The sequence below is a fragment of the Hemiscyllium ocellatum genome, chromosome 15 (genome assembly GCF_020745735.1).
Source record: "Hemiscyllium ocellatum isolate sHemOce1 chromosome 15, sHemOce1.pat.X.cur, whole genome shotgun sequence".
In the NCBI taxonomy this organism is placed as follows: Eukaryota; Metazoa; Chordata; class Chondrichthyes; order Orectolobiformes; family Hemiscylliidae; genus Hemiscyllium; species Hemiscyllium ocellatum.
Window position 1 is genome coordinate 47,566,207 of NC_083415.1, and position 19,503 is coordinate 47,585,709.

General features: G+C 39.9%; 1 protein-coding gene across 4 annotated transcripts in view; it reads left to right on the forward strand.

Annotated features, from left to right (window-relative positions):
* Positions 1 to 19,503, forward strand: part of manbal (mannosidase beta like) — a 48,684-nt gene that overhangs the window by 11,713 nt on the left and 17,468 nt on the right. For all 4 annotated transcript variants that reach the window (XM_060836098.1, XM_060836100.1, XM_060836097.1 and 1 more), the window contains exon 2: positions 5,062 to 5,300. In XM_060836098.1, the coding sequence (XP_060692081.1) occupies positions 5,151 to 5,300 (150 nt within the window). In that variant the 5' untranslated portion in view covers positions 5,062 to 5,150. The remainder of the gene's footprint in view (positions 1 to 5,061; positions 5,301 to 19,503) is intronic.

Below are 19,503 nucleotides of genomic sequence, written 5' to 3' on the forward strand. Positions count from 1 at the left end.
TCCTTCTTCAAAGACCGCAATTTCCCCTCAGACGTGGTTGACGATGCTCTCCACTGCATCTCCTCCACTTCCTGCTCCTCCGCCCTTGAGCCCCGCCCCTCCAAACGTCACCAGGACAGAACCCCACTGGTCCTCACCTACCACCCCACCAACCTCCATATACATCGTATCATTCTTCGTCATTTCCGCCACCTCCAAACAGACCCCACCACCAAGGATATATTTCCCTCCCCTCCCCTATCAGTGTTCTGGAAAGACCACTCCATCTGCAACTCCCTCGTCAGGTCCACACCCCCCACCAACCCAACCTCCACTCCTGGCACTTTCCCCTGCAACTTCAAGAAATGCAAAACCTGCACCCACACCTCCCCCCTCACTTCCCTCCAAGGCCCCACGGGATCCTTCCATATCCATCGCAAATTCACCTGCACCTCCACACACATTATTTACTGCATCCTCTGCACCCGATGTGGCCTCCTCTACATTGGGGAGACAAGCCGCCTCCTTGCGGAATGTTTCAGAGAACACCACTGGGACACCCGCACCAACCAACCCAACCGCCCCGTGGCTGAACACTTTAACTCCCCTTCCCTCTCCGCTAAGGACATGCAGGTACTTGGCCTCCTCCATCGCCAGACCATAGCAACATGATGCCTGGAGGAAGAGCGCCTCATCTTCTGCCTAGGAACGCTCCAACCACAAGGGATGAATGCAGATTTCTCCAGCTTCCTCATGTCCCCCCCCCCCCCACCTTACTCAGTCCCAACCCTCGGACTCAGCACCGTGCTCTTGACCTGCAATCTTCTTCCCGACCTCTCTGCCCCCACTCCTTCTCCAGCCTATCACCCTCACCTTAACCTCCTTCCACCTATTGCATTCCCAACGCTCCTCCCCCAAGTCCCTCCTCCCTACCTTTTATCTCAGCCTGCTTGGCACACCTTCCTCATTCCTGAAGAAGGGCTCATGCCCGAAATGTTGATTCTCCTGCTCCTTGGATGCTGCCTGACCTGCTGCGCTTTTCCAGTATCTCTATGGCAGGCAAGGTTACCCATGTAGCATAGTGATAGTGTCCCTTCCTCTGGGCCAGGAGGCATGGGTTCAAGTCTCACTTGCTCCAAAAATGTGTAGTAACAACTCTGATCAGGTTGATTGGAAAATATCTATTGGCTAACAAGATTGGTATGATGTGCAAGGTGGTGTTTAATTTTACAAGGGCAGCTGGATTGTTCTATAGGAGTGGCAGATGGAAGTTAACTTAGATAAATGTGAGGTGTTGCATTTTGGTGAGGTAAATCAGGATTGGACTTATACACATAATGGTAGGGTCCTGGAAATTGTTGCCGAACAAAGAGACCCCAATGGTGCAGGTTCATAGTTTCTTGAAGGTGGAGTCACAAGTTGGATAGTGAAGAAGGCGTTTGGTATGTCTGCCTTTATTGGGCACTGCATTAAGTATAGGAAATGAGATGTCATGTTGTGACTGTACAGGATATTGGCTTTTGTAATATCCCTGCTATAGGAAAGATGTTGCTAAACTTCAATAAAGATTTACAAGATTGCTGCCAGGTTGGAGGATTTGAGCTATAGGGAGAGGCAAATAGTCTGGGGCTAATTTCCCTGGAGGATCAGAGACTGGGGGATGACCATTTAGAGGTTTGTATAATCATGAGGGGCATGGATTAGGAGCATCACCAAAGTCTTATTCCCAAGGCAACGGACTCCAAAACCAAAGGGCATAAGTATAAACTGAGAAAGGAAAGATTTGAAAAGAGACCTAAGGGACAACGTCTTCACAGAGAGGGGAGTATGTGTGGAATGAGCTGCCAGAGGAAGTGGTGGAGGCTGGAACAATTACAATATTTAAAAGGCATCTGGATGGGTACATGAATGGGAAGGGTTTAGAGGGATGCGGGAACTAGATTAATTTAGGATATCTGGTCAACATGGATGGGTTGGACTGAAGAGTCTATTTCCGTGCTGCACAACTCTATGACTCTCTGATTCTCATCCAGAAATTATCCTTCTCATACGCTGGTTCAGATTATCTCTGTGTGAGCTCTCTGGCATAGCCCACTGTTTTCACAAAATTTCAAATGAAACTCCTGAATTTAGCTAATACTACCAGGTAGTAGGTAAAACTCTAGGTAAAACTCATGCAAGATTCTTTCCAAGCTTATTAAAACTGACTACTCCACACCTGTATCCCAGCAAGGAATTAGTGCGAAGATTGCTTGGGAAATAATTCTAAAATGTGAAACACAAAGTAAAGAAATGTACATCTCAAAAAAAAGGAAAACATTTATATCAAGTGGCCACAGGTCATTTTTCCATATCCAACTCTATAGAGCTGCTATACGTTAGATTAAATCAAACTGATCATAGAGCTTCAATGACTTTCCATTCTAGTGCCTACAGGGCGCCTCTGGCTATTATACTGACTGCCAAATGGAGTCCCATCACTTCCGAGTCATTCAACTGGAGAGATCTGGGAAGAAGAGTCACCCATGTCTGGTGCTGAAAGCTGAAGGAAGAGTTTTTTTTTGGGTTTTTCAGCACGCTGAGTGTTGGTGAGGACGTATTCCTGGTTGAAAGAATCAAAACCTTTGGAGTTTAAAAAACTGAGGAGTTGCCAGTGACCTAATTACTGAAAGATCATTTAATTATTTTCAGAAGGTTGCATGAGGGTACTTTATTTAAAAGGACCCTGGAAGATTCACTCTTGGGAGAAGATGCTGTTAAAGTTGGAAGGAGCTTGGAACTTTGTACAAAAGACTACATTTCTCAGGCTGTGATGTATAAATAGTTTTAGTTAATGGGGACAATATCGTTTTTTGTCGTTTAGTGTAATAGATACCTACTAAGAATTGTTTAGTTGATGTTGGCTTTAATTTGTTTTTCACACTAGAAGTCCTAAAATATGAAATCTTGTCATGCAATTCCATTTTGTTGGTTACTGTGAAATTTGTATCACTTCCAACAACCGAATGTTTAAAAGGTTAATGGGATGTGGGCATCAGTACTTATTGCTCAATTTGAAATATACAGAGGGTAGTTCAGAATTAACTGCATTGCTGAGAGTCTGGAGTCACGTGTTGGTTCAACCAGTTTAGGATGACAGATTTTATATCCTAAATTCATGTAGGACATTAGACTAGCTTTTGATTCCAAATGTTCTTTGATTTTAAACCTCACCATTTGCCATGGTGGGATTCAAACCAATGTCCCCAGAAAATTCCTCTATGTTTCTAGATTACTACTCCAGTAGTATTGCCACTACAGCATCATTTCCTTTAATTTCCAAATGAATGAAGAATTTCCTGTGTTCAGAAATGAATGAAACTATTGTTTTGAATCAAATTTACTGCTGTATTCTTCTGCTGAGTGCATATTACTGAATTGGTGTGTCATCCATTAGGAGTGCAGACTGCAAGCATGGATATTTGCTCCCAATACCATTTTTTATCCATTTGGAGAGATAAGTTGTACAATTCTGTAAAAGGAGACAGAGAAATCTTAAAATTAATACAGCTTTTCAAACTTTACTTCTGTAAGCAATAGGGTACTCTTGAGGAACGTGATGAAGGCGGAATGGTAGACATTGTCTGTGTGGACATCAGCAAAGCTTTCAACAAAGTTCTGCATGGTAGACTGGTTAGTAAGGTTAGAGCACATGGAATCCTGGAGCCAGTCAATTGGACGCAAAATTGGCTTGAAAGTTGTGGTGGAAGTGGCTTTTTGGACTGGAGTCCTGTGACAGCAGTGTGCCACAAGGATCAGTGCTGGGTCCACTGCTTTTCATCATCTATATTCACATCCAAATCTTTGATATAAAAAGTATGGTTAGTACGTTTGCAGAAGGTGTAGTGGACAACAGAACTGTGATTAGATGGACCAGTGAGCCGAGGAGAGGCAAATGGAGTTTAATTTAGATAAATGTGAGATGTTGCGTTTTGGTGAGGCAAATTAGGACAGGACTTATACAATTAATGGTAGGTCCCTGGGAAGTGTTACCAAACAAAGAGACCTTAGGGGGTGCAGATTCATATTTACTTGAAAGTGGAATTGCAAGTAGCCAGGGTGGTGAAGAAGGCTTTTTGGTATGCTTGCCTTCAATCATCAGAACATTGAGTACAGGAGTTGGGATGTCATGTACAGGAGAGATGAGGAACCTTGATTAACCAAAGGACATGGGTGTGAAGTATTTCATTCGGTTAATTGAATGCCGGATAATCAAATGCCGGATAACATTGTTAGCCAAGCGATGGGACCTTGAGATCTTGTTTGGGTAATCTGAAATTCAGTTAATTGAATGCTGGATAATTGAGGTTCCTCTGTACATAGATGTTTCCAAGACTGGAGGGTTTTTGAGTTATAGGGAGAGGCTGAGTAGACGCGGGCCTTTTTTCCCCATGGCATTTGGAGGCAGAAGGGTGACATTGTAGAGGTTTATAAAATCATTAGTGGCATGGAAGAGGTAAATAGCCCAGGTCATTTTCTTATGATGTAGGAGTCCATAACTAGAAGGTGAGAGGGGAAAGAGGACCTGAGAACCTTTTCTTGCATAGGGTGGTGCATGCATGGAACAAGCTGCCACAGTGAGTGGTGGAGGTGCGTACAATTACAATATTTAAAGGGTATCTGGATGGGTATATGAACAGGAAGGGCTTAGACGAATATGGCCAAATGCTGGCAAATGGGACTAGATCAGATTGGGATATCTGGTTGGTGCAGACTGTGCAAATATTTCTGGATTCCCATAAGGTCCTTGTCTAACATTTTGCAGTAAATCAAGGGTTTTACAAAAAACGTGTTTCTTTCTGGAGGTGCAAAAAGAAAAAAAGTCATGAACTGTTCAATGGAGAAATGAAATCTGGTAATGGACACACAACAGTTGACTGAATGTAATTAGGGACCGGTGATTGTCCATGGAAAATATATACATCAAATTAACTCAATGTGAATTTTAAGAGAAAACCGGGTATGAATTTTATAAATGTTGTTAGGTTACAATCTCTCCCCACTAATCATGCACTTCTCTGTTTTCTGACTTTTGCCCCTTAGATACAAAGTGTGACAAAACAAACTCCATTAGAAACAATTGTGAAGCACTTCCAGAAAGACAAACCATAATTCAGGACCACAGCAGAAGAATGGCCAGCGAATTTGATCTATCTCCTCCAGAAATACCGGAACCAACCTTTTTTGACAACGTCTTGCGTTATGGCTTGTTCCTCGGGGCAATTTTCCAGATTATCTGCATATTGTCTATCTTACTACCTTCTCCTAAATCATCGGAGCCAGTAAGAAAAAACTTACTCACTTTTCTTCTAATTCAAAAAGGATAGTGCTTCTGATATTTGTGGGCGGCACGGTGGCACAGTGGTTAGCACTGCTGCCTCACAGCGCCGGAGACCCGGGTTCATTTCCTGACTCAGGCGACTGACTGTGTGGAGTTTGCACATTCTCCCTGTGTCTGCGTGGGTTTCCTCCGGGTGCTCCGGTTTCCTCCCACAGTCCAAAGATGTGCAGGTCACGTGAATTGGCCATTCCAAATTGCCCATAGTGTTAGGTAAAAGGGTAATGTAGGGGTATGGGTGGGTTGCGCTTCGCCGGGTCGGTGTGGACTTGTTGGGCCGAAGGGCCTGTTTCCATACTGTAAGTAATCTAATATGAAGGGGATCAAGAAGCCGTTGTTGGCTCCATTGTTCATCATATTTAATTTAATGATGGCTTTACCATGAAATTTTCTGCTTTAAAAGAATAATCTTGTGCTTATTGCATGAATCCCAATTGATTTAGTTGCTCGTCATACTCTTTCCTGGTTTATCATATAGCAGTCAATTGTATTTTCATCTGTCTCATTGTAGGAAGGTGGTAGAGGTTGTTTGAGGGTGAAATATTTTTCTTGATGTTGGAATGCTGCCTGAATGAAGTTAGGGTGGTTATGGTCCAGGCCAGACACCCCTCAAAACATTTTAAGAAAGTAGCCCAGAACCTAACTTTTCTTGTTGTTTTAAGCTGATGTAAGGTGAATATTCCAGGAGCAATGCAGCTGGTCAAACCACTCGGTTTTAAACAAAACAGGATTTATTTACACAGGAACAAAAGAAAACCAAATTTAGAATAGCATAACAATTTGAAAACCCAACCAACACAAAGACACAACTTAACAAAGAGCTGTTCCGATTTCCTGTAATATTCCATAACACCCCTTGGCAAAAAAGTGAATTCAAACACAGGTTCTTAGAAGGGAGAGATTGCAGAGAGAGAGAGAGAATCAGCATGGAGCCGTTTCTTTGGGTCCCCAGCCGAAAACTAAAACCAAACCAGAAAAAACCCTGGACTAGGAGAACCAGCCACTCCGCTGTCATTGTACACGTGTTTCAAAAAAAAACTTTAAAAGCCTTTTCAAGTAAATACATCCAGACATAGCAGAAACTCTGTCTTTACGGCATATCTTGAAAAAAAAACCAAGGGCAAAATAACCTTATTAAAGGAGCAGCATCGTCACAGGGTTAATGAGAGTTTTGCCCCCAGGCCTGACCATGCCGTGACATTGATCCATTTCTGGGTATACTCGGAAGGATTCCTGAGATGTTGGCATTCTCCTTTGGGAGTCCACCAGTTTTTTAGTGTGGTGTTGCAGTGTCCACTCATCAGCATTTTTATGGGACAGACCCCCACTAAATGAATTGGCAAGAGATTTTAATTGAGTACTGAAAGAACCTTCTAACCATGCAATAGATGAGGGAAGGACACCAAAAAAGGTTTCCCTGCTTTCCTATCTCAGAGTCATAATAATCCATGCTCTTTCTGCCAGTCAGGACTTAGAACGTCCTCCCTTAACTTGGTCAGAACCCTGGGAGAATGATTATGCCCAAACTGTTCACTGGGCCAAAGGGGCAGACGTTAATCGATCAGCACAGCTTTTGAAATGATGGATCTGGGTAATAACAGGTTGTATGAACCTAGCACTTCAAGAATCATCAAAGAAGGAGATTGTCCCACTTTTGGAATATGAAAATGTTGAACATATTTGCTTACAAATTGGCATATATTTACAAAGTGTTTTTTTTCTCAGTGCATATTTGAAGAAGATTGTAAGTTCTAGTCAGTCAATATTTGCCTTGGCAGGATGAAAATCATTTGAGATTGCAATATAGTAACAGCTGGAAAAGCAAGCAATTAATTCACTTTCCTGTCTGTCAGTCAAGAAAATTCCACTTCCAATTCTTAGTGTTTGTACATGAATATAAAGGAACTTGGATTCAAGTCACCACAGGTCCCGAAGCATTACAAATTTAGTAATTTGTGATTAAATCCACAGCCAAGCAGATGACCAGAAAAGTCAATGTTCTGTTAAGCCTTTTGGTGCAGTGAGTAAGAACATGGGCATGTCTTGCCAACTGAGCAAGAGTAGAATTACATATGGAAATGTTCAAACCCTATTTATGAACTAACCCACTAGAAGGAGGACTTGGAAGACTGCTGTTCAGAACAACATTTTTTTGTAATGACTTCCTGCTTAATGATTGACTTTTTAAAAATTACATATGATTTAATAGGATATATGAAAGCTTTGAGCATGAGGAAATTAAATATAAGGATACAGTGAGCCTTTTAAACAAGGGAAGAGTTAGATGGAGCAGGAAAGAGTTGAACCTGCATCAAAGGAGAGAAGGAAAGAAATCTTGCAAGACTTGAATAAAGCTAAATAAAAAGAAGTGCATGTTTGTATGTCAGTAAATAGTTCTAGTTTACATGTTAACACGCAATTGGATTGACCCTCAAGGTATCCTGGCTGTCTCCAAACAGAACTCTCAAAAATGAATAAATGGTTAGGAAGTTCCTAACATTATCAACTTGTGGAGCCAGCCAAATAGCTAAATTGGGCTGATTAAATCTCAGATCACTTCTCAGTAAGATGAATTCAGCTTTAGATGAATTCACATTTAAGAAAGTGAAAATCTGTCATCTGTACTTTTTTGCAATTAATTTACTGTGTGTCCAAGGATGCTGAGTGAGGACAGGGTTAGTTCATAGTAATGCTCACTATCTGAACTCAAACATTGACAGTGGCACTTGGTGGAGCTACCTACTGATTGCAGACAATAGTAAAGTTGTATGACATTATGAAATTAGTGCCTTCAATGAAAAAATAGCTCAGAGTTAAAAAGAGAGGAAATCGATGAAATGCAAGACAAAGAACTAAAAGAGGAAACTTTGTGATGCTTCTTTATAATGACCACAGCACTTTATTTCCACTCCCTGTTCTGTCATTATACAGTCTTCACTCTTTATAGTAGATGGATTCAGATTAATCTGATTTTCCCATTAATCAGTGGACATTTAAGGTGTAAAGAAACCAGATAAACTCAACATAAACCAGTGAAATATTTGCTTTCCAAATCTAAATCTGTTCTGAGTCCAATGCTTCGTCAGCTCACAAAATTATAGGAATAACCTGTAAGCAACTGTCTGCCAAACAGATCTGAAGCATGACCCAACATTCAAATTAGTTCTTAGAGAAGACCTCTGATCATTGATGACAAAGGGAATGATTGTGTGTCATTAGTGTTGTCTTTCTCAAAAGTCTCAGGCCAGTAATTAAGCCCAGATATAAATAGCATTGAGGCACTTAACTCCTCAGTTGAATATACAACAATGCTCAATTGTCAGTTGAACTGCCAAAATCACCAACATTTTATATGTAAGCAGTGGCTTTGTATTTGATTTAGGTAAAATAATGCACACTTCTAGTTTTCCAATTATAGACCAGTGTCCATAAGAGTAAATGCTGGGGACTGTATCTTCAGGAATAATGCCACAAAGTGGATGAGATTAGTGAATAGTGTAGATTATAAATTAACATGAAATTGTAAAATACAGACTATGTTAATTTATAAATATGCATTTTAAATCTTCCTCCGTCTTCTATGGAGTTTAGAAGAGTCAAAGCTGACTTAATTGAAATATATAAAATCCTGAGGGAACTTGACTTGAAGAATGTTGAAAGAAAGAAGTCCCAATCTAAAAAAGTGATGAGGGAACTTTTATCTTCTTCCTGAGGGTTGTGAAGTTTTGGAATACGATTCCTCAAAAGGCAGTGGATGCAGAATCTTCAGGTAGGGATAGATAGATAGAGAGATTCTTGATTATCAAGGGGATGAAAGATTATCAGGACTATGCAGAGACGTGGAGTTAAGGTTAAAATCAGATCAGCCATGACTTTATTGAATAGCAAAGCAGCCTCAAAGGATTGAGTGGCCAAATCTCATAGCTTGCTCCTATGTTTGTATGTTCAATCTTGCCTCTCCTCACCTGAGAAGAATGTTTTGGATTGTGTTCTCTTGATAACTCCAGTTCACTGATACTTCATTGCTCAAGCAGTTACTTTTCACATCCAATGCTAAACTTAACCATATAGTTCTCAAATTACATATCAGTATGTTAAATAGGATTTAAAATGGACCTGTTGGCCCCTCGATCCTGGTCCACCATACACAAACAAATCAGCCATGATTTTACTGCATCAATTTCCACATTCTGATCTACCTCACATAACCTATGGTCCCCTTGCCTAACAAGAATCTGTCTACCTCTGCCATAAAAAATGTTTAGTAGCCTGACCTTTGTCAACTTGGGATCAATTAATGATCTCATTGTGAAAGCTTTTCAAAGGAAGAGTGATCACAGCATGTTGGAACTTCAAATTCAGTTTGAGGTTGAGAAAATTACATCCCACAATAGTGTTCGAGTGTTGAACAAAGGTCATGGCTGATTTGTTTGAGCATCAAATTTCACATTCTGATCTACCTCCTTTAACCTGTGGTCATAGAGATGAGGGCCTAAGTGGATTGGGCAGAAAGACGAAAAGATAGAACATTTGATGAACAGTGGCAGACATTTGAGGAGAAATTAATTCTTTCCAACTTAAAAAAAAATTACAGAGAGAAAGAAAAATTGTAATTGGGGGAGAAAGCATCCATGGCTAAGCAAGGAGGTTAAAGATAACAAATGGGTAAAAACTAAGGTGTACCAGATTGCAAAGGGCAGTGGCAGGCTGGAGGATTGGGAAACATTTGAAGACCAACACGGGTTTAGTAAAAAAAAATTAATAAACAGAGCTAAGATTAATTGTGAAAGAAAACTAGTCTTACAAGAAAAGGAACCAATAGCAAAACTTTCTGTATAAAAAAAGGAAGACAGGAGCTAAAGTGAATGTTGGTCCTTCAGAGGACTAGACTGTGGAGTTAATAATGGGGACTACCGAAATGGCAGAGATGCTAAATCAATAATTTGCCTCAGTTTTGTGGTGGTATATCTTGAAACTATCCCAATAGTAATAGAGGTTATGGAAAAGGAAAAACTTAAAACAATCACCATCACTAGGGAGACACAACTGCAAAAACTATTGAGACTGAAAGTAAGCAAGTTTCCAGGGCCTGATGGCCTATATTCTTGAGTCTTAAAGGAAGAAATAATGGTTCAACTGATTACAATAATTGAAAGATCCATGGATGTGGGCAAGGTTCCAGTGGAATTGAAAAATTCACACATATTCCCTAATTCCAAAAGGATGAAGTGGTGGCAGTGGTTCACACACCAAGTAGGAAATAACAGACCAAATAGTTTAACATCTGTCATTGGGCCATTGTTGGAATCCATTATTAAGAAAGTATTACTGGGATATTTGGAAAGTAAAAACACAATCCATCAGGAATCAGCATGGTTTTATGAAGGGTAAATCATATTTTACTAATTTTCTAGAGTTCTTTGAAGATGTAACAAGCAGAATGGGATAATGGGATTCCTATAGATGTAGTCTGTCTGTACTTTCAAAAGGCAATTGAAAAAGTGATGCACAAGTGATTAATGCACAGGGTGAGATCACATGGGGCTAAATATTGAAATGTATAGAGGATTGACTAACCAACAGAAAGCAGAGGATTGGGATAAATAGGCTTTTCTCTGATTGGCATTCTGTAACTAGTAGGGTTCAGTCTTTAAGGCCCCAACTATCTACGATTTATATTATTGACTTAAATTTACTATAGCCAGATTTGCAGATGACAATGAAATAGGTGGGATAGTAAGTTGCAATGAAGAAGTGAGAAGTATACAAATGGATGTAGATAGATAAATGCACCCAACATGTGGCAGATAAATTTTAATATGAATAAAATGTGAGCTTATCCATTTTGGTCAGAAGAATAAAAATGCAACTTGTTAATCAAAATGGAGAGAAATGTCAAACTATGCAGAGATCTGGGTGTCCTGGTGCATGAGTCGCACAAAGCGATTATGTAGGTGCAGCAGGTAAGGAGAGCAAATGGAATTTTAGCATTTATTGCAAAAGAAATCAAGTTTAAAGAACTGAAGTGTTGTTACAATCATACAAAATATTGATAAGACTGCGCCTGGAGTGCTATGTAGTTTAGTTTTGGTACCCTAACTTGATGGAGGATTATAATTACGTTGGAGGCAGTTCAAAGATGATTCACTAGATTAATTCCAGAAATGAAAGGCATGTCTTGAGAGGAGAGATTGAGCAGTTTAGTATGATGTGAGGAGATCTAATTGAGGTGTATAAGAAACTAAAGGGGATTGACACAGTAGATCAATGATTCCCCTTGAGGGCTAACCTAGATTGAGAGGTCATAGTTTTGGGATAAGTGGTGGCAGATTTAAAACCAAAATTCGGAAAAATTACTTCTCTCAAGATGTGAATCTGTGGACTTCAGTACCCCAGATGGTGGACACTGGGAGATTTTTAAAAGTTAGAGTTATGGGGAGTGGGCAAGAACGTGAATTTTGAGCTGGAATGAGATCAAGCATGATCATATTAAATTGTGGAGCAGACTGGAGGGACTAAATTGCTTACTCCTGCTCCTTGTTCTTGTGTTCTGAAGCAGAGAGTTTCAAAGTCGCACAGCCATGTGAGAGAAGGACATTTCCCTTATCTACTCCTAAAAGGACAACTTCTGATTTTAGTACAGTGTCCCCTAGTTCTGGACTCGCCCACAAGAAGAAGTATCCTTTCCCAATCTGCCTTGTTGGACCCATTCAGGATCTTACACCTTTCAATCAAATCACCCCTCACTCCTCTCCCACCAGTGGAAACAAACCCAATCTGTCTGACTTATCCTCCTATGTCAAGCCACTCGTTTCAAGTATGAATCTAGTAAATCTCCTTTGGACTGCGTCCAATATGTTTGCATCCTGCTGTTAATAAAGAAACAAAAACTGCAGATAGTATTCAGGATGCAATCTAATATCCTGTAAGACTGTAGCATAACATGCATACTTCTATGATCAATTTCTTTCATAATAAAGGAGAGAATTTCATTTGTCTTCTTACCTTATATGCTATATCTGTAGTGACCTTTTGTGACCTGTACTAAAATAGCTAAATCCCTCTGCACCTTGGAATCCTGCAGTTATTCTCCGCTTAAGTAATAGTCTGTTTTTCCATCCTTCCTGCTAAGGTAAGCAACTTCACATTTTCCCACATTATATTCCATCTGCCAGATTTTTGCCTATTCATTCAAAGCATTGAAACCTCTCCACAACCTCCTTATGTCTTCTTCACAAATAGGTTAAGTCAGTATATGTGTTGACCTTTATGGTGTAATTATGCACTTGCAGGAATGGTTACTGGGTAGTGATCAGAAGCTGCTTCTCTGTCATTTTCTTTCCCTTCTTTTTGCCTTGGAATGTTGAAGTGAGTTTTCATGCCCATTTTGCTATCTGGCTAGAAGTGGCTAACTCAGCACAAGCTGGGTGACTAAAGCTGGGAACCTGTGGAAGAGAGGTGACAATGAATTAAACCCCTGGCTTTGACAGGCAGTACTGAGCCACTATAGATGCTTATTACAGCTTTAATCTAAATGTGCAATCATTTAGGCATTTCCTTTGTACCAGAGATTGTCAAGGAAAGATGCATATTTCAATCTGAATATTGACAAAATGTATTATGTTTTATGAATACAATGTCTGAATTCAATATTTGCTAGTGTTTGAGATAGAACTAAGTTTAAAAACATATATGTGGTGTCATAAACATTTTATGTCGGTGTTTGCTCTGGAATATTTGATGATTGAGCATATTTCATTCCAGGTGAATTCAATATTGGTAACTCAGTACATTTAAATAGTGACAGTTTGTAATATCCTTTGAGTGTTTTTCTCATTACTTCTCGTTATCTTTTTTACAGAACAGAGTGAATCAGAAAGTTACAGCCTGTTTATTTCATAATATTTTATTGCTTTGTTTCTTTGAAATTGTATCTTCTTTGGTAAATATTTCCACCAACCTTAGGTCTTGTGTGTATAGTCAGCTGTTGATGCATGGCTGCTATCCAGAAGTATGAACTTAGCTGTTATCACCTGACCAGTTTCTTATCAATGATATAAAAGCAAAATATGGGCATCTGGAATCAAAACAGAAAATGTTGAAAATAAAAGGTTTGACAGCGTCTTTGGTTAGAGAAACTGTGGTAACATTTCAGGGTGAAGTCCTTCCATTGCAATTGGCAATGCTTAGGCTTTAAACAAGTGCAGAGTGCAAGAAAAGAGCAAGGGGATAATTGAGCAAGATGGAAGTTCTGTGGTGTGATGGAGAGAAGAAGATAATGTTAAATTATGAGGATTACTGATACTAAAGCTGATTTGAATGAACAATTGGAAACGTTGCTAAAATTGGGGTAGCTTTGACCAGCAAAACTGAGCTAATAAGTCATTAACAGGAGGCAGACTGCTCATTCCCTGTCACTAGAAAGAAAGTCTGTTAGAGTATATCGAGCTCCAAATAAGAGCACCTCTTAGCCGTAATGTGTCCTGGATGGGCTAACTTGTTTCATGGGTTGCTTCCACCATCAGTGGGAGGAAATCCAACCCTTCAAATCTGCCAGCCAATCCAGCAGCTCCTTCAGTCCAGTCACTGGCTGAGCTCAGGAGTGGGCACTACTGGGACTCCAGGAAGGTGCCCCAAAAGTAACATGGCCTCTTCATGATGGTAACTCACAGGGTTTGAGTGCAGGGCGCCTGGAAAGAAGGGGGTGGGTGACATCTTTGATGATGGTGGGAAGGAAGGTAGTTGCCTTCATTGTGGACAGGGGTCACATGGATATAATTCATTTACAATGAACATTAAAGGATTGTGCAACAATGAAACAATAGCATTGTGGTAATGTTGCTGGTTTAGCAATCCAGAACCAGGTTAACTAGTTTTATGGTAGGAGATAGACTGCGGTGGTGCAGCGTTTATTGGACTGGAGTCCTGTCACCAGTGGTGTTCCTCAGGGATCGGCACTGGACCCACCTTTGCTTTTCATTTATATAAATGATTTGGATGAGGTTATAGGAAGCATGGTTAGTATGTTTTCAGGTGACACCAATAATACAGGTATAGTAGACAGTGAAGAAGTTTATCAAAGATTACAAAGAGATCTTGATCAATTGGTTCAATGGGCCGAGGAGTGGCAGATGCAGTTTAGTTTGGATAAATGCAAGGTGTTGCATTTTGGTAAAATAAACAAGTTCAGAACTTATTCAGTTAATTGTAGGACTCTGGCATTGTTGTAGAACAGAGACACCAAGGGGTTCAGGTACTTTTTTCATAAAAAGAACAGGTCATAAGAATTGATGTAATGATATCTGAACACTGTTTTGAAGGGAAAGAATACCATAATAAATTCAACTGGATCTTCCTCGCAAAAGAAATATTTCTGACTCTTAGTTTTGAAAAAGAAGTGATCGAAACTATGGAGTCAATCTTTGATTATCTTTTGTCTTCTTCTGTAACCATTTCTACCAGAGCTGCCGTTCCATGGTAAGATGTACTTTAAGCTCTTTTTCACATCCCTGAACTGATTGTTTGAAAATAGTAAGAAATTTGCAACCTTTAGCTGACTCAAACTCATTGAAGGAAGTTGGCAGGATAGACACTACGATGTTGTTTGTCCTTACCTGAGGAATTTGGAATACAGGGACATTGTTTCAGGATAAAGAGCTGAGATGAGAAAATAAACTTCCACTTAAAGGGACGTATTTTTGCAATACTCCACTTCCAAAGGTTGTGAGTGCTCCGCCTCTGAATATTTTTAAGTCAGACATTGATGGACATACATTTGACGTGTCAAAGAATCAATGTAAGGAAAGGCTAAGAATTGGAGTTGAAGCTGAAGATCTGAATGATCTTAATGAACTGTGGAGTAGGTTCCTGGGGTCATGTGCTTTGCTCTTACTCCTGTTTTTTTTTATGTCCTCACCATCAAGCTCTCAAACACAGACTGTGATACCAGTCCTAAAGCCTTCAGGCTTGTGATTAAGGAATGGGAATTTAGACAGACATGAAATTTTATGTGGTCTCATAAAAGTGCTGGGTTTGTGTGACGCAGTGAAGTATCGAATGAGTTATGCAGGAAGTAAAGTACAAGAATAATTTGCATTGTTACATTAAAGGGCCCAAATTTTCATAGACGTATACCAGCACAGAAAATAAAAGCACGAGTGGGCCATTCAGCCATTCGAGCCTTCTCCACCATTCAGTATAATCATGGCTGATCATCCAACTCACTGCCCTGTCCCTGCTTTCTCCCTAATCCCTTTACTTCCTCAAAACAATCAATGTTTTAGCCTCAACCGCTTTCTGTGGCAGTTAATTCCACAGGATCACCACATTATGGATGAATAAATTTCTCCGCATCTCAGTCCTGAATGGCCAATCCCAATTCCTATCCTGTGAGCCCTGGTTCAGGACTCCCCAGGCAACAGGAACATCCTGTGTTTTATCTGTATCATACTGTTAGAATTTAATAGGTTTGTTCGAGAACCCCCTTCATTCTTCTAAATTCCTATGAATATAGTCTTAACCGATCCAGTCTCATTTCTGTGTCAGTCCTGGAATTCTAGGGAAACCATCATTGAATTCTCTCCATAACCAGAACATCCTTCCTCCGATAATAAGACCAAATCTATGCTCAGGAGTCCAGTTGTGGTATTACGAAGGCTGTGTAGAATTGCAGAAAGACATCCCTGCTGCTTTTCTCAAGTCATTTCATTATGAAGGCCAACATACCATTTACCTTCTTCACCAGATTCTCCACCTGCGTATTTACTTTAAGTGACTTATGTACAAAGTCTCCCAGGTCTCATTGCACTTCCCCCTCTGCCAATCTTCTGCAATTTAGATAATAAGCTGCCTTCCGGTTTTAGCTACTGAAGTGGATAATTTCATATTTATCCACATTATACTTCATCTACTGTACTCAGTACAGTATCAAGTCACACTGAAGTATCTCTGTATCCTCCCTAACAGCTCAACCTCCCTCTCAGCTTTGCATCATCTGCAAATGTGGAAATATTACATTTAGTTCCCTCATCTAATTAATTAGTTTATAGCTAGGGTCGAGACACTGATCCGGGTGATACCTGCTAATAACTACCTGCCAACTCAGCAAAGTGGGAACACTGGGGAGTATCAGTAGATTCTGAAGTGCTAAAGGTAACTCTTCGGTGGGAATAAAAATAGAGCAGGGAGTGTGCTAGTGAAATTTTGGGGCTTAAGGAATAAATATTTATGAAATCACGTTAATCTTGTAATACATGCTTTGTTGAATTTTTGTCCAGTTAAAGCTTTTACTTAAAACATGAAACATTCTCTCGGTTAATAACTGAAAGTTTGACTTTATGTTCCCCTCAAGCACACATTGAAATTGTTGAATGCCTTTACTTCTATCATCCCTGAAGGCAGTGATTTTCAGGTCATTGTTACTCCCTCTAAAAAAAACGTGTTCCTCGCATCTTCCTTTATCTCTTTACCAGATCATTTATTCTGTATTCCCCTAGGTCTGACTTCATCAGTTGGCAACAGCTTTTATTTGTTACCTCATGCAAATCTGTCATTATCTTTTTTTTTTAGATTAGATTACTTACAGTGTGGAAACAGGCCCTTCGGCCCAACAAGTCCACACCGACCCGCCGAAGCGCAACCCACCCATACATTTACCCCTTACCTAACACTACGGGCAATTTAGCATGGCCAATTCACCTGACCCGCACATCTTTGGACTGTGGGAGGAAACTGGAGCACCCAGAGGAAACCCACGGGGAGAACGTGCAAACTCCACACAGTCAGTCGCCTGAGCCGGGAATTGAACCCGGGTCTCAGGCGCTGTGAGACAGCAGTGCTAACCACTGTGCCACCGTGCTGCCCACTTGTATACTTCCAGTGGAAATCTTGTCAACCTTCTTTACTTAAGGAGGACAACTCCAACTTCTCCAAACTAATTGTCCAAACCAACTAAATTCTCTCGTCTCTGGTAAATCTGTTCTGCACCTTCTCAAGGATCCTGGCATCCTACTCAGACTAGAACTGACTGCAGCACTCTAGTTATGGCCTAAGCAGAACTTTATAAAAGTTAAAATAAATTTTCCAAATTTTATTTTCAATATCTCTATTTGTGAAGCCCAACATCTCACATGCTAATTATTTATCTCAGCATGTTCTTTAACCTTCAGGTTTGTGTGCTGTTTGGTGTCTGTATATTGTAGAACTGCATCATGAACTATATACTTGCTTCCCCTAGTCCTCCCAATAGCCTCACAGCACCAAGATCCCGGGTTCGATTCCAGCCTCTGGTGACTGTCTGTGTGGAGTTTGCATATTCTCTGCGTGTCTGTGTGGGTTTCCTCCAGGTGCTCCGGTTTTCTCCCACAGTCCAAAGATGTGCAGGTTAGGTGAATTGACCATGCTTAAATTGTCAATTAGGTGCATTAGTCAGCGGGAAAAGGGGTTTGGGTGGCTTACTGTTCGGAGGGTCGGTATGGAATTGTTGGACTGAAGGGCCTGTTTCCACACTGTAGGGAATCTAATCTAATCTAAATTGTGCCATCACTTACTTCATTGAACTAAATTACGAGTTATCTGTGACCATCTGTAGGGATCTGGAAAAGGTGTGTTTTGATCAACAAGTAATCATTGACAGCTGTTTCTCAGTAAAGAAGACCACTGTTCATTTCATCAGAGTTACTGCCTAGACAATAAATGTAGGTGCAGCCTGATTGATTCACGCATCTAAATGAGCTTCCTCTTTACAAATTGGCTGCTACTGTAAGGTCGCACTGTTTTGTATGTCCACCCTTTTGTAAATTTGTTTATCCTCACAATACTTACTGTGTACTTTTCTTACCAGTTGCAGTTCCAGCATTTGCTTTTCACTATTTTCTCGGAATGTTGCAGACTGCAACATTTTCCATAAATGCATCCATTGCAAACAGTAAGATTTTACTGTATGTTTCTTATATTACTGCAGTGACTACATTTCAAAATTATATAATTAGCTTTAAAAAGCTTTGAAAAGCTTGGTGTCCATAAAAAGCGCTGTGTTAAATACAAGCTGGTCTTTTGCTTTTAATGCAATGGCATTCATTTGAAATACATTTTCTTAGTTTGACACCAGGGTGCAGTAGAGTCTTACTTATGAGATTGTAACAACGTGAAGTCAGGTTATAGTGGAATCAATGTTGAGGGATAAGCTGAATCAATCCCTTTATGCATAAATCAGCTTCTAAAATGGAATTTTTTTTTGCAATTTCCATTCAAATCAAAGAAGTTTTGCCAATGTGTTTTAACAATTTTATACCATCCTGAGTACACCTTCTGCACAAATGAGAAATATTTAACATGTCACGCAAAAACATTCAGCATTACATCTCCAATGTGACTACCAAGCACACTGTCATTGTTAAAATGTACAATGTAGTGTAAAAATGATTGATTGTGTCAGTTATGTATCACAAGGGGAACACCTGAAAAGAGATTTTCATGATTACATCAATATAGTTCAGAGTTAGAATAAGCTTAAGTAATTATTTATTTTTATTGCACTGAAATATTCATGTGGACCTAAAGGGTGAAGTCCAAAGTGAGCAGAAGAATTGACATTTTATATGTATGGAAAAGTTAGACATTTTATGTTGTGGATATTAATGACCGTTCCAGTAATTTGTGCATTCCAGATATCACAATGTGCTGATTATATGTTGTGTCAAGAATCCACCACCAGAGGGCTGTTTTGGTTCAGTGGTAGTGTCCCTGCCCCTAAGTCAGAAGGCCTGGAATCAAGTTGTATATGTTCCAGAATTATGTAATACCATCTGTTAATAAGTAGATTAGAAAGTATCTGAATCCTCAGTCTGACTTGAATCTGAATGTATTACGCACCCTAATGAAGTACTTGCCTTGGTGCATGTGACATGCACAAATATTTTTATATAACTCGTTCAAACAAAAGTCTGTAAATCTATTTCTTATTTTTGTGTAGAATATTAACTGTGTTGGGTGATGCTTATAGTTTTCACTGGGAAGCAATAATGCTGGATGTGCTGCTGGAAATGTTTAGTATCTGCCCAACTGAGTTAGTAGCACGAGAACTATCTGACACTTCTTAATCAGTGATAGTCTCAAACCTTAACCCCATGCTTCTCTTTCATTTTGTT